Source organism: Microplitis demolitor, chromosome 1 (genome assembly GCF_026212275.2).
Source record: "Microplitis demolitor isolate Queensland-Clemson2020A chromosome 1, iyMicDemo2.1a, whole genome shotgun sequence".
Classification (NCBI taxonomy): domain Eukaryota; kingdom Metazoa; phylum Arthropoda; class Insecta; order Hymenoptera; family Braconidae; genus Microplitis; species Microplitis demolitor.
In genome coordinates, this window is record NC_068545.1 from 23,066,982 (window position 1) to 23,081,978 (window position 14,997).

At 30.7% G+C, this 14,997-nt stretch overlaps 4 protein-coding genes and 1 non-coding gene across 5 annotated transcripts; 1 reads left to right on the plus strand and 4 right to left on the minus strand.

The window, feature by feature from the left end:
- Positions 1-1,140: 1,140 nt before the first annotated feature.
- On the minus strand, positions 1,141-2,935 carry LOC103580097 (carbohydrate sulfotransferase 4-like). The gene is made up of 6 exons (XM_008561738.3): positions 2,881-2,935; positions 2,688-2,800; positions 2,373-2,608; positions 2,001-2,199; positions 1,747-1,926; positions 1,141-1,673 (listed from the first exon to the last, which is right to left on the minus strand). The coding sequence occupies exons 2-6, from the start codon at positions 2,732-2,734 to the stop codon at positions 1,361-1,363; spliced, it is 975 nt and encodes a 324-aa protein (XP_008559960.3). The 5' UTR covers positions 2,735-2,800; positions 2,881-2,935; the 3' UTR covers positions 1,141-1,360.
- A 2,260-nt stretch (positions 2,936-5,195) lies between these two features.
- LOC103580179 (carbohydrate sulfotransferase 5) lies at positions 5,196-7,289 on the minus strand. The gene is made up of 7 exons (XM_053740886.1): positions 7,268-7,289; positions 7,069-7,190; positions 6,726-6,838; positions 6,409-6,644; positions 6,033-6,231; positions 5,779-5,958; positions 5,196-5,705 (listed from the first exon to the last, which is right to left on the minus strand). Exons 1-7 carry the CDS (start codon positions 7,287-7,289, stop codon positions 5,393-5,395), a joined length of 1,185 nt encoding a protein of 394 aa, XP_053596861.1. The 3' UTR covers positions 5,196-5,392.
- Positions 7,290-8,300: 1,011 nt separating this feature from the next.
- Positions 8,301-10,459, minus strand: LOC103580096 (parafibromin). Its single transcript, XM_008561737.2, has 2 exons — positions 10,307-10,459; positions 8,301-9,831 (listed from the first exon to the last, which is right to left on the minus strand). Exons 1-2 carry the CDS (start codon positions 10,435-10,437, stop codon positions 8,382-8,384), a joined length of 1,581 nt encoding a protein of 526 aa, XP_008559959.1. The 5' UTR covers positions 10,438-10,459; the 3' UTR covers positions 8,301-8,381.
- Positions 10,460-11,161: 702 nt separating this feature from the next.
- Positions 11,162-13,624, plus strand: LOC103580093 (parafibromin). The gene is made up of 2 exons (XM_008561735.3): positions 11,162-11,353; positions 11,489-13,624. The coding sequence occupies exons 1-2, from the start codon at positions 11,223-11,225 to the stop codon at positions 12,906-12,908; spliced, it is 1,551 nt and encodes a 516-aa protein (XP_008559957.1). The 5' UTR covers positions 11,162-11,222; the 3' UTR covers positions 12,909-13,624.
- On the minus strand, positions 13,546-14,789 carry LOC103580095 (uncharacterized). Its single transcript, XR_008403440.1, has 3 exons — positions 14,505-14,789; positions 13,717-14,220; positions 13,546-13,635 (listed from the first exon to the last, which is right to left on the minus strand). It is a non-coding gene; the product is annotated as an uncharacterized LOC103580095 (transcript).
- Between the last annotated feature and the right edge of the window lie 208 nt (positions 14,790-14,997).

Genomic DNA, 14,997 nt, shown 5'->3' on the forward strand with positions numbered 1-14,997 from the left:
GGCTTCTGTTTTACGAATAAAGAAAAATACTAAACTCATCCTTCCAGGCATATATTTCTTTACTCTATTTTTTTTTATATATCTCCGTGGCTGGAATTATTAAACACACGTGAAACTTGACACCGCCTCAAGATATCACCTTCCGTTTTTTTAAGCAGCATCGGAAAGTTTTACAACAGAGTAAAAAATCTTGAAGTTAGTTAACCATTTATGTTTTTTTTTTTTTTTCATAGTGAATGTTATAAATAAAAAATTCCTTTTTTCAACATTTTTTTTATTTACTTCGGACAAATGCGTTAAAAACTTTAATTATGTACAATCAAGAAATATATGAAAAGACGTTTTTTATTTATTACAGACGTATATAGAACTGAAGACATATTATGTATTAAAATAGTCGATAATTATCAACAATTGGATTAAAGTTCTTTTGGTGAGTTTCGTTGACAGCTAAAACGTACTCCATTCCGTCGGTGAAAGGGCGCCTTTTTTGAAATACGAAATGAACTGTAACTATCGTCTAAATTAATTTTGGTATGTGTTTTCAAAAACTTTTAAGATTACTGTGATTACTTCATTTGTTCACAAAATTTCAAACACGAATTAATTGTACTCATTATAGCTAAGTACGTCTAAGTAGGGCCATTAAATCATAATATAAAGCTACAACCAGAATTTCAATTTTTCATTAATCGCATTGAATATCTATTTTAATTATTCTATGAGTAATCACTGTTATCGCTACTTATATGCTATTATTCTTAAATTTATGCCCCCTTAATTATTAATCCTATTTATTTACTTAAAATATAACTTTGAATAAATAGTGAAAATAGGGAAAATAAGAAAAATGGATTAAATTGATAAAATTGATAATGAAAAAAATTTTTATTGTGAATAATAACAGTTGATGAGTATAAATAAGAATTTCAACTCACGCAATTTACAATAATCACAATTAAAAAATGCATGAACATTTTTAATTGCAGCATTAACTAACAGGGGGCCACGAATTCGCACATGACCTAAGTCCTGCAGTGGTTCGTCTAAATAAAAATTAGCAGGATGTGAATTAATAATGACACTAATAATAGAACTTCCGGTTCTCCAGCCGGATATGATATTTTAAAATTGAGGCGTCATATTATTCTTTTTCATTTATTTAGCAATCTTGAGAACTTGGAATTAAAGTTATGAATATTTATTTAACGCCCTCGGCAATTCTACACTAAAAATTACAAATGAAACAAAGTGTAAAGTATTATACTAAAATCATAGCAACTATGGTATCATATTAAATGCCCTTTTGACATCTGACATGTGGTACACAAAACGAAGGTTATACTACGTATTAAAATAGTTAATAATCTTTAATGATTGGATTAAATTCCTTTTGGTGAGTTTCGTTGACAGCTAGAACGTATCCCCATAGTTTCATTGCAGTTGAACATACACGTTGAATTTCATCAACTTCTGTAAAATTCATTTCGTTGCGCCAGTGAACAGGCGCCTTTTTTGAATCACGAAATGAACTGTAACTATTGCCTGAATTCTTCTTAGTATGTGTTTCCAAAAACTTTTCCACATTTGAATGAAAGTTGAGACCATAAAATTCAAATATTTCTTCTGCTTTATGCCGAAGATCAAGAGATAGATCTTCATACCGTATGACTCTAGAAAAGAAAAATTAATCACATAGATTAATTAATGAAGGATGCAGAAATTATAATTTTTTGAACCTCGTACTTGAAAGTATGTGGATATTTTTTTTTAAGTTCGACGGCAACCTCATGATCTGTTACCATATCTTTGCACAGAACTTTCGGATCTGAGCAATCAGAAGAATTTTTACACCAATCGAGTTGCCGACGCGATTGCATGACTCCTCGTGGATCTCTCTCTAATAAAATCATGCGGACTCTCAGGCTAGAGTTAAAAGTATTCAAAAATTAATTAATACTTATATTCATATAGAACTGTATAATAATTGAAAAGATTACTGTTCATCCTCCAGTAATACTCGAGCAGATTCTAATGGCAGCCGAGTAAATTTCATCGATTGGAATGGATACAGCCGACAGACTGCAGTTAAAAATATTGGATCCGAGCATAACTCTCTTTCTTTAGCACAATACGGCCCTAAACCTTGATTGTCCTTGTAAAACCGTAGCTTGGATTTGACTGAATCTATAAAGCGTTCTACGCACAAGCAAATAATTATGTTATTTTTTTTTATTCGACTAACACACTCTGCTATCAAAATTTTCACTAAATTAACGTTAAATATTTGTCATTCATTCAAATAAAAACTATAAATTATAATCATACGTCTGACGAAGTAACGTCGCATGAAAAGATAAATTCCAACTCACGTAATTTATTAAATTCACAATTAAAAAATGCTCTAATACTTTTAATTGCATCATCAACTATCAAGGGATCCCGAACTCGCTCATTACCAAAGTCCCACATTGGTTCGTATAAATAAAAATTTGCAGGATGTGAGTTAATTATTTCACCAGTGAAAGTACTTCCGGTTCTATAGCCAGCAACAAGAATATTTTTCATTGGCCTGCCACCTTTTTCCATTAATAAGTCATCAAGATTACTAAATTAATAAACAAAGTACATGACACCTCGATTTATAAATCTTATTATTATATATTGAAGTAAAATTTATAGGACACCTTATATTTCGACCATACTTTCCATTGGGAAATTTGTAATTCTTCATTTCATGTTTGATGTGACGTCGAAGATGATCAACAATATTCTGAATCTTCAATAAGCGGTTATTTTCCTTTAAAAAAAAAAAAAAAAAAAAACGTTTCATGTAATGTTTTATCTGAGAATTCTTATGTTACAAATTGAAATACATACAATTAATTACATTATTTTGAATTTAATCCGGAGATACGGTAGCCTCACGCCAAGTACACGTTCAAACACATATGAGTGTGCGTATACATGAACGGCGCGAAAAGGCCTTGTTCCTATTTCTGAGTCAGAGGCTTGTGGAACCTCACTCATATTTAAAACTGATAAATGTTGATAACTATGGCATGTTTTTATATTTTATCTATTTATTTATTTATCAATAATTATCATTTCTACCGAATTTATTCACAGTTTGTGGTCAATTATGAGATATTCATATTTTTGACTACAATATGAGTACAGTTTGAACCACTAATTGTTGCGTCGAATTGTCGTCAAATTTAAAGAAACTTTTACTAATTTTAAATTGAATAATTATAACGCATAAAAAAATAATTTGGAGCTTGAAGGAATAACTTATTTTTTAAAATATTTTTTTGTAGCTCAGAGAAAATTTTTGTCATATAAAAAAATATTAAATGATTTTACAAAAATATTTGAAATCGCTTCCAAAAACAGATTTTCTGAAAAAAGTTGCATTAAAAGTAACATTTTTAAAAAAAATTTTGAAATTATAAGAACACCAAGAAATTGAGATTCTTAAAAATAAAAAAAAAATTCAAATACAAAAATTAAAGAAAAAAAAATACTTGAACACACTCAGTATGCGTTATGCAAAAAAAATAATTATTCAGTCTTGTCATATTTCTTGAATATCTCACAATTAAATAATATTTTAAATGAAGTTTAACAGCGCACACAATATACGTTCAAAATTTTTTTTTTCAATTTCAAAACATCTCAGTTTCTTGGCGTTCTTATAATTTTAAACTTTTTTGTAAAAATGTTACTTTTAATGCAGCCTGAGATGAATGTTGAACGTGTTCTTGGCGCAACTTTTTAAAAAAATTTTTTTGGGGGCAATTTGAATTTTCAATGATCGCAAGGAAATTTGAGAGTGGGTTTGACGTTTACTTGATATTTCACGAGTTTCTTGTATGACAGATTATAATTTATTTTTTTACTATGTTATATGTCTAAATAAAATGACGATAAATTTTTTACTTACTGATATACTTGACTGTGACTGGTACTCAGTAATTTTAATATTATGATAAAAAAAAAATACAAAAAAGCAAAAGAATATAAGGACAAGTAGAACAAAACCTGTTCTTCTAGGCTTTCCATTTGCTGTAAAGAAATTACAAAAATTAAAATTATAAAAACTAATAGTAATTGTCCCATCACGTCCACCTTCACTTACATGTAATTTTCATTGTCATTTGATTCCACGTTATTCTATTGCAAATCCAAATAATTAAATACTTTACTGTAAATTAAAGTGTAACGTGGTAAAATGAGTTTCATTATCGATCGACATTGTAATTTTTTACGGAAGGTCGCTTATCCAAACCGTAATCACCAATGAGCATTCAAACGAGTTTTCCGACTTATCGCCGGACGCGCTATTGAATAAGCTCGCATACCAGTCCTAATTATAATCAAGAGGGGATGAAATTTTCCAAACGTGGCTGAAAATAATCGAGTGCAATTTGTATTAACGGAAGACAGCAGCAGAGACTTGACAGAGCCGGGTGAACCGGGTGATCTTGACGTAGGACTATCGAATACCTGAACATCAGGTAACTATTCAAATCGTAGTCGACTTTTATTGTGGAACCAAGCGACAGCTCTATTCATTTTATTGACGAATGCCAGGCAGGAATCAGTATTCTTTTAATTGGATAAGCAGGTATTGGGGTAATAAGAACGAGATCATTAATTGCGAGAGGATTGAAGAGGAATAAGAGAGAGACTACAGACTGGACAAAAAAACAAGACATAAGACGAAGACCGAGACGGTCTTTCCGGATTATATTTAATCGTACATCGTGTTCGTTAAATGATTGTCGCGTCTAGGCATACACTGTAAAAAGAGCGATGTTACAAATGGACTCATTTTAACTTCGCCTGGTGTTAAAATGAAATTACACCGGTGTAGGAAGTGTAATTTGGCGGTGTAAAAGCGGGGTAAACTGCGTTCGCTTGGAATATTAACTTTGATAAGCTTATAAAACACAAAAAATGTCAGTTCTTTATAAAAATTAATAAATAATATTATTTATTAACAAGTATAAAATAAAAAAACAAAGTATTAAATTGATTGAACTATTAGATACAGTAATATATATTATTATATTATTGTTAAATACTATCTATATATGTATTATTCGTAAAAAGTCCATGTATAGAAATTAAAGAAAAAATTCAATCACCAATAATTTAATTAATTAATCAAAACACTGATTAACTGTAGTGATCGAGTGAGTAAAAATATTCACAAAGTAAAATATTTTAACAACGGTAAAGAATACTTACACCGGCGGCGGCGTTATTTTTACACCACTTTCGGCGTTGAAATTTAAGACTGCCGATTTTAACGCCTACACCGCTTGAACTTACCCCGGTGATTTTTAACAGTGTACAACTAAAGTCAAATTATGGATTAAAATAGTTAATAATCTTTAATGATTGGATTAAATTCCTTTTGGTGAGTTTCGTTGACAGCTAGAACGTATCCCCATAGTTTCATTGCAGTTGAACATACACGTTGAATTTCATCAACTTCTGTAAAATTCATTTCGTTGCGCCAGTGAACAGGCGCCTTTTTTGAATCACGAAATAAGCTGTAACTATTGCCTGAATTCTTCTTAGTATGTGTTTTCAAAAACTTTTTCACATTTGAATGAAAGTTGAGACCATAAAATTCAAATATTTCTTCTGCTTTATGCCGAAGATCAAGAGATAGATCTTCATACCGCATGACTCTAGAAAAGAAAAATTAATCACGTAGAATAATTAATGAAGGATGCAGAAATTATAATTTTTTGAATCTCGTACTTGAAAGTATGTGGATATTTTTTTTTAAGTTCGACGGCAACCTCATGATCTGTTACCATATCTTTGCACAGAACTTTCGGATCTGAGCAATCAGAAGAATTTTTACACCAATCGAGTTGCCGACGCGATTGCATGACTCCTCGTGGATCTCTCTCTAATAAAATCATGCGGACTCTCAGGCTAGAGTTAAAAGTATTCAAAAATTAATTAATACTTATATTCATAAAGAACTGTATAATAATTGAAAAGATTACTGTTCATCCTCCAGTAATACTCGAGCAGATTCTAATGGCAGCCGAGTAAATTTCATCGATTGGAATGGATACAGCCGACAGACTGCAGTTAAAAATATTGGATCCGAGCATAAATCTTTTTGATTAACACAAACCGGCCATAAACCTTGATTGCCTTTGTATACCCATTGGTTGGGTCTGACGAAATTTATGAAGTGTTCTACGCACAATCGAATAATTATGTTATTTTTTTTAATTCGTCTAACACAGTTAATCTGCTATCAGAGTTTCCACTAAATTAATGTTAAGTAATTTTCATTCATTCAAATAAAAACTATAAATTATAATCATACGTCTGACGAAGTAACGTCGCATGAAAAGATAAACTCCAACTTACGTAATTTATCAAATTCACAATTAAAAAATGCTTGAACATTTTTAATTGCAGCATTAACTAACAGGGGGCCACGAATTCGCACATGACCAAAGTCCTGCAGTGGTTCGTCTAAATAAAAATTAGCAGGATGTGAATTAATAATGGCACTAGTAAAAGAACTTCCGGTTCTCCAGCCAGCAATAAGAATACTTCTCATTGGCCTGCCACCTCTTTCTATCAACAAATCATCAAGATTGCTAAATTAATGAAAAAGAAAAACATGAGGCCTCAATTTTTGAATATCATAACTATATATTTAAATAAAATTTATATAATACCTTATATTGCGACTAAATTCTCCATTGGGAAACTCGTAATTCTCCATTTCATATTCGATGTCACGTCGCAGCTGATTAACAATATTCTGAATCTTTATCAAACGATTTTCTTCCTTCAAAAAAAAAAGTTAAATTTAATATTTTATTTGAGAAATTTTTTGTCACATACAGTAGTAATACGGTTATTTAATTGCATTATTATGCTTTGAATATAAATTTTTAATATTAATTATAAAGAAATTTCGAAGAGGAACTGATAATTATTCTCGAGTTTTTTGTATGACATAATTTCTTTTTATTATATTATGTATCCAAAGAAAATGACGATAAATTTTTTACTCACTGATATAATTGGCTGTGGCTGGTATTCAATAATTCTATGATGAAGATCGAAAATTAATACAGAAAACCAAAAGAACATAAGAAGAAAAAGAACGAAACCTATTCTTTTGGGCATCGCAATGGCTGTAAAGAAATTACGAAAATAATTTAAATGAATTAAAATTAATATTAATCAGGCCATTACATTCACATTCACTTACATATGATCCTCTTTGTTGTCATTTTATTCTACGCTGTTCTACTGCAGATTCAAATATTAAAGTTATTTATTTACATTTAATACTAAAGCTACAAATGGTGTTCGTTTTGTTCAAGGTACACACTAACTAGACGACAAACCAATAGGCTTCAAAATGATAAGTAACGTTTATCTACATTGTACCTGCATAATTACTGTTTTTCTTCATAAAATTATAACAATAATAAATTATACTTGCTACTGCTAAGTACGTCTATGGTCATTAAATTACAAAAGAATTTTTAAATAAAATTTCTAAGCCGACATTGTGCTGATGTACCGATAAATTAAATATTTTTTTTTACCCTATTATTGTCAAAATCTTCTTCAAACATCTCTATTATCATTTCTCAGGACTAAAAGTAGAAAATTCCGAGCCTCCAGTTTCGAGAAAATTGGCCGTCAGAGAAATTGTAAAGAAAATTTGCAGAAAAACAGGACTTACTGTCTATGATGGAAAAAATTTTTTTTCGACTCTACTATTATCAAAATTTAACCAGCATTATTTTTCCAATTTAATATTAACAAACAATAGAGTAAAATTACGATTACAAGAAATTTTGACAATGCTTCAAACAACAAAAACTATTAAACAAATAAAAATAATAAACTTTATATAAAACTACAGTCATACTATACACTTAAGTTGCCGATAATCTTAAGCAAATGGATTAAAATTTTTGTTAGTGAGTTTCATCGACAGCAAAAACTTACCTCCATTGTTTTATTGCAGTTCAAGACTCGTTGAATTTCTCAAACTTCCAGAAAATTCATCTCAATACGTCAGTGAAGCGGCTCTGCATTTGAATCTCATAATGAACTACAACTACCCGCGAAAAAATGACATTATAAAACAAAATTTGATATCAGTAATTATCGTAGAGGTATTTTATTAATTAAAACCTAATATTAATTCACTTCATTACTAAAAATTAAATTAAGTCTAAATGACAGTAGACTGGAATACACGATAAAAAAAAAAGTATTTATGCAGATACAATTAAAATTGAACATTTATTATTTAATACTATACATTTTAAAATATATATATATATTTAAAATATTTAAGCGAAAATTTAAAACCTTAATAAAGGTTTATTTTTGACAATATGTTTATCCAAATGTTCCCAGAAGCGCATAAGCGCGGCGCGATCAAGATGACGTTTTGTGCGACTCAGCTCAATGACAGTGACAGCCCACCTGGCGACATTTGCGTCGAGCCGCATCTCATCATATTTCAAATGGAAAGCGCAAATTTTTGAAAAAATTTCAACTGGATTACCATCAAAGGGCCATCCCTTAAATTGCCATGCTGGTCCCATAACGAAAACCGCGACGACTCGATCCCAGTCAGCGTTAGTCAGTTTCTGCGGATTATCAATAACTCTATACGGTACCGTCAGTCCTCCTTCTTTTCTCCTTTGCAACAAGATTTCATTTTCTCTTTTCGCGCCACTCGCTTTCTTTTCTTCATTGCTGACGAACTTCAAATCTTGCAAGGCCTCTTTAGCATTGAACATCGTGATGAGAGACGAATTGGCACTGGGGATTATGATTATCGGAGTTCTGCTGGGACGTTTATTCTGAGCAGCTTGTTGGGGCGTAAGTTTGGCAGCAGACGTTGGCAATAGACCTGACGTAGGAGTTGAAGAAGGATTCGGTATCGGTTTCCTCACAGCCGGATTCGATCCTTCAGTCACTGACTTCAATGTCATTCCGTGATAAGTTCCCATGGTGTCAATTTTGAAGCCTTCAGTCTCTTCTTTCTGTCTGATAAATCTTTCTTGATCATAACGATTGTAAACAGCTGGTTGTGGAATTGGTCGCATTGGGGTTGATCGTGGAGTAACCATCGGAGTCGGTACTGCTGGACCCTTGTGTCTGCCTTCTTCTCTTGCTTTAATGCTTTGTAAAATCGCAAATATATTTTTACCAAATATTTTACCACTGCTTTGTAAAATAGTCGCACGAGTTCTCCACTGTCTTTCCCTAGAGACAATGTCTTTAGTATCGTCAACGTCCATGTCCAAGATGACTCGCAAATCTGATCCCATGCCGATGTCGTCGTTTTCTTTTATGGTCGTACGTTTTTTAGCCAAACGTTTAGCTTTTATAGCAGCTATTTTTTCAACGGACATGGCTTCAGACAGGGATTTGATGTTATCAACAGTAACTGAAGCTTCTTTGGGTGCATCTAATCTGGCTGCAAGTTGATCTTTGACTCGCTGCACATGTGTCTCCTCGAATCGCGGTTTTTTTGATAAACCTGAATCCAGACCATCTTCAGCAGTTCTTTTAACCTGGGTCGGGATTTCCAGTGGTGCTGATTTGTCAATCGCAGCTGATGTTGCTGTCTCACCATTGAGATATGCCAGTAAATCTTTACGGTCTGGCCGACGTACGACAGGAATATTTTCAGCCGCAGCCTGTCGTACGTACACCGGATGTGTGAGCTGGACATGTTTTAATAGAAAAAGCAGGCACTCTAGAGTGTAATAGTCTTTGGCGGCACCTTCTTTACCTGATCTAAAATAAAAACAAATAAATAATTAGCCTTAGCGTAGTTTTAAAAAATCTCAAAACTTTCTCTTTGAACTCGCGCTTTATTTTTAATATTTTTACTGACGTTAATTTATGTATTTATTAATGTAATTATTTGTGAGTGTGAATGTAGCAAATAGACAAATTTAAACTTATAAATAAATATAGTTAATAAGTAACAAAATAAACTTTTGAAGAAATGCACTGATTAATTTTGAAATTTTTTAAATGCGGAATTTTTGAATTTTATTTTATTAATTATTTATTCTATTTAATTATAATTTTAAATTTGTCGGATGACAGCAATATTCACATTCATAAATCATCGCAACTATGAAAATTCAAAATCTGTCAAAATGTCAAACAAATTTTTAATTTAATTGATGTCTGTGGTGTTGGTAATCCAACAGACTGGCGCAAAAATAAAGATTTTAAATTTATGATAAATAGTTTAACTTACCCATAAGTCAGATAGTTTGTTTTAACATTTTTTGGCCACGAAAATTCACCAAATATTATTTGATTTTCACGTTCAATTATTTCTTTTTTATTAACATTATATTGCCGCAACAAACTCAGTGGATCCGCCATCTTTATGCACTGATCACTTGACACCAACTTTCAACACACTGAAATGTTTTTTTTTTTTGTTTTACAGTAGTGCAAATACTGCTCACCAGACACCGCCAGATTCTTTTTCTGACATCTGTAATCGCGCACTAGCTTATCTACGATTCAAACTAAAGCGCGGGTTTTTCAAATTAGTTTTTTTAGATTTGTAAGGGCAAAGTGAAATTTGACGTCTTTCTGACAACACAAGTTTTGAGTTTTCCTAAAAATTTAAATTCTAGTTCAACTATCGAAAATTAACTAGTAATAATAAGGAACAATTTTGCAGCTCACTAAATTTTTTACTAAGTATTTAGTCCACGACAATTACTAATTTTTGGATTTTTTTTCTCGTCAAATCAATTTCAAAAATAAAAAACTAAAAATATGTACGTGTAGAAAATCAAAAAAACTGCAAGTGCAATTTTTTAAAATATTTTTTTTTTTTTATAATTTACTGCTATTAAGAAAATTCAAAAATTATTATACGTCAGCTAACTTCAGTATTATAAAATTATTTAAGAAAGTTGGCGACCGGTTATTTATTTATAAAAAAAAATGTTTTTTTTTTTTTTTTAATTTAGTTTTTCTCATTTTCTGTAGAATTTTGTTATCAGTACATGTATGCTAATAATATGATAAAATTCCTTCAGCTTAAACCCCCACGACCCCCACTATTAATAATAGAATTGTCGTAAACACCAACAAAACAAACAACAATTAACATGCAGAGCACATGAAACGCATCACGCGTGTTTACTGTAACAATGGCGGACCCGCTAAGTTTATTACGACAATACACTATCAGTAAAAAAGAAATAATCGAACGTGGAAATGAAATAATATTCGGTGAATTTTCATGGCCGAAAAATATAAAAACTAATTATCTAACTTACGAGTAAGAAAATAATTTATAAATTAAAAACTTTAATTCATAATAATAAATTTTAAAAATAATTTTTTCACTTCCATATATTTCATAAAATAATTTAATGGGCATTGTACAAAATTTAATTTATTATTTTAATTACAGGTCAGGAAAAGAAGGAACGGAAAAAAAATATTATACTCTAGAATCTCTTATATTTTTTTTAAAACATGTCCAACTTACACACCCAGTATACGTCCGTCAAGCGGCAGCAGAAAATATTCCATCAGTACGTCGTCCAGATCGGAAAGATTTACTCGCATATCTCAATGGAGAGACGACGACATCAGCTGCAATTGACAAATCTACACCCCTGGAGATTCCGATCCAAGTAAAGAGAACTTCTGGAGTTGGTCTGGAGTCGGGTTCTCCTAAAAAGCTAAAGTTCGAAGAGGCTCAGGTGCAGCAAGTAAAGGAACAACTTGCAGCCAGACTGGATACTCCCAAAGAAGCCTCTGTCACTGTCGACAACATTAAGTCACTGTCAGAGGCTTTGCTACCAGAAACAATCGCTGCCATCATCGTCAAACGTATTGCTAATAAACGTAAAACTATCAAAGAAAATGATGACATTCACATGAACTCTTATCTTCAAGTTATGGTGGATATTGATGTTTACAACTCAAGAGATATTTTGTCACGTGAAAGACAAAGGAGAACTCGTAATGCTATTTTGCAAAGTACTGGTAAAATATTTGCTAAAGATATTTTTAATATTTTACAGAAATTAAATTCTAAAATTACCAGAGATGTAGAAACTAAAGCCACAAGTCCATTTTCTACACCACAAGTAACTCCTATACGATTAATTCAACAACCTGCTATTTACAACCGATATGTCCAAGAAAAATTTGTCAAACGAGACGATGATACTGAAGGTTTCAAAATAAATACCATGGGAACTTATCATAATATGCCCGCTAAAATAATCACTGAAGGTGAAGGTTCAAAACCCAGTAAAGAATCTTTACTAAAACAAAATTCATCAACTTCAGTACCGGAACAGGGAGTCAAAAAAAATAAATCCTCGAATAGAACTCCCATTATTATTATTCCGAATTCAAATTCTTCGTTGATAACTATGTACAATGTCAATGAAATTTTTGGGCGACTAAAGTATGTAACTAATGAGGAACAAAAAGCTGCTGGAGTTCAAAAGAAAAACCAGATAATTTTCCAAAGGCCAAAGAAAGATGGTTCAACGGTAGCATATCAGATAGTTGATAACGTTCAGAAATTATCAAACGCAGACTGGAACCGGGTGGTCGGTGTGTTCGTCTTGGGACCAGTTTGGCAGTTCAAAGGTTGGCCTTTTGATGGTAACCCCGTTAACATTTTTTCTACAATAAAAGCTTTTCATATTAAATATGATGACATGAAATTGGATGCTAATGTAGCTCGGTGGTCTGTTAGTGTCATTGAGTTGAGCCGGACTAAAAGACATTTTGATCGCGCTGCTATTATTAAATTCTGGGAGACTCTAGATCAACACATTGCTAAAAATAAACCTTTTTTAAAATTTTGATACAATATATATTTGATAATTATTAAGGTGATCTCTCTTTACATCTCAGCCAAAATTATCTCATGAAAAATTATCCTTATGTAAAAATATGAGATTTTTTTGTACAAGACGTCATTTCTAAAATGAAACAAGGCGGAGCCGATAATTAAATATATTGTTAAGTAGATTAATATATTTTGATATAAAATATTATAATACAGTTAGTAGAAGTGAGATATATAAAAATTATAATAATTATTTTTGTATCTAAAATAGTTAGAAAAATTTACTTTACAGTTGACCTGTTATTTATGAGAATAAATTTGCAGTAAATATAAAAAAATATATATTTATTATTACTTTTATTATTTATGTCAAAAAAAAGTTTATAAATTTTCTGGGCATAGAAAAAGTTATGACCTATCATATTAAATATGCGTAGAAAAAATAAACGGATGTTTGTAAGATGAGGTAGAAGTACGATATTGATTATTTAAAGTTTTATAACTCAACACTGTGACGTTGACTTTTTGTATCAAAAGTGCGAGACGTTGCACTTTTTTTTGTAATCATTGTAAATTAAAAGTGCAATATTTCTACCACCGACAGCACTCATTTCCATGACACTGGCTGCCCATTCAATATCATTGACATGGTACAGAGAATTGTAGAGCTTGAAATTATTATCAGATTGTATTGCTGAGTATTTTGGGTACGCCTTCCATTTAATTTCTTTAATTTGCTGTACCTAGGAAAATATAATTACATTAATAATAATAATTAATTATTAATGATATATGTTACATTAATAAAAAATAATAAAAAGTACTTGTTTCAACATGTTATCAATAATGTTTTTTTCCACCGAGTTCCTAGAATATATTCTCCAAACATTTGAATTCCCGCCTTGTACAGTAGTCAGTTTTTCAATAGAACAGACAACAGTTTTGTTGAAATCATTACTCAAGATAACATTAATTGATTCCTCTAGTTTGAAGTACTAGTTGAAATTCAATCGGATACTTGGAATGATTCTGATTGAATATTTGTTTCTGATAGAAATCCGATTCAATCGGATTTAATTGGAGTTTTTAATGAAATATTTAATGCAAGAAAAAAAAATTATTCAAAAACTGAGCAAAATATCTCATGTGCATATTGTTATACTCAATAACAGAACCACCGGCTTCATATTCATGATCGTTTACTTCAAGTGTTGCCAATCTTCCGCCAATTTTATCAGCTTCGAATAAATCAATATCCACATTTTCGTTAAATAAATTTCCAAGATAATGAAATGCCGATGCTCCACCAATTCCTCCACCAATAATTGCTGCAATAAATAATAATAATAACAATAATATATTATTTAGAAAATTTATCTGACAGTTTAATATTTAAGACGCAAAAAAAAAATCAATTAATAATAAAAATACAATAGTAAAAGCAGCAAAAAGATATTTTTTTATTTTTAAATAATTAATTAGTGTAATTAATTGATTAACACAAATATTTTTAAAGAACGATTTTTTAAAACTCATACTAAAGATTTTGCAATTAAAACGCAAGTCTTTGGACGCTTGCTATTTTCAGAACCATGTAAAAATATAAATTTACCCATTTTCGGAGCACAATTATCTGCATAAATGGATTTATTAAATATTAAAACATTTATTATTACAAAAATAACATTCTTATTATTAGTCATGTTATTTTTACAATCGTTTATTATTAATCGGCACAACAACCGGGAAAAAATCTTTACCAAGCAATGATTCTACGAAATAGTAGACAAGAAAAAATATTAAAAATCTGACGTTGAATGTTCACCAGACTGCCGAAAGTGGTACAGAGAGTAATTTTTAATGACTCTAAAAATACCTGTCATTTAAAAATTTTATTGCTTTTAATAACAAAATTACCCATTTAAAAAAAAGTTTATTAAAATTAAAAAAATCCTCGGTATGATTTAAAAATATTTCCATAGATATTGGCTTTGCTGACAGAAATATCAAAATTATCAATTGTCTATTCAGTTTACAACCTTATCGACTATTTTTTAAAAATTAATTATCATTCCGATATCGCCAATAAATTTAATTAAATCTAT

What these genes read in the sequence shown, in the direction of transcription:
- LOC103580179 (XM_053740886.1), bottom strand. Translation starts at nt 7,289, where the DNA reads ATGACAACAAAGAGGATCATAT. An exon ending in AGCCACAGCCAATTATATCA is followed by an intron (nt 6,839 to 7,068) that starts GTGAGTAAAAAA and finishes TTTTTTTTGAAG; the next exon opens with GAAGAAAATCGTTTGATAAA. An exon ending in GAATTTAGTCGCAATATAAG is followed by an intron (nt 6,645 to 6,725) that starts GTATTATATAAA and finishes TCATTAATTTAG; the next exon opens with CAATCTTGATGATTTGTTGA.
- LOC103580093 (XM_008561735.3), top strand. Translation starts at nt 11,223, where the DNA reads ATGGCGGACCCGCTAAGTTTATTACGACAATACACTATCAGTAAAAAA. An exon ending in ACTAATTATCTAACTTACGA is followed by an intron (nt 11,354 to 11,488) that starts GTAAGAAAATAA and finishes TTTTAATTACAG; the next exon opens with GTCAGGAAAAGAAGGAACGG.
- LOC103580096 (XM_008561737.2), bottom strand. Translation starts at nt 10,437, where the DNA reads ATGGCGGATCCACTGAGTTTGTTGCGGCAATATAATGTTAATAAAAAA. An exon ending in ACAAACTATCTGACTTATGG is followed by an intron (nt 9,832 to 10,306) that starts GTAAGTTAAACT and finishes TTTTTATTTTAG; the next exon opens with ATCAGGTAAAGAAGGTGCCG.
- LOC103580097 (XM_008561738.3), bottom strand. Translation starts at nt 2,734, where the DNA reads ATGAAGAATTACAAATTTCCCAATGGAAAGTATGGTCGAAATATAAG. An exon ending in AAGTATGGTCGAAATATAAG is followed by an intron (nt 2,609 to 2,687) that starts GTGTCCTATAAA and finishes TTATTAATTTAG; the next exon opens with TAATCTTGATGACTTATTAA. An exon ending in TTGTGAATTTAATAAATTAC is followed by an intron (nt 2,200 to 2,372) that starts GTGAGTTGGAAT and finishes GCTTGTGCGTAG; the next exon opens with AACGCTTTATAGATTCAGTC.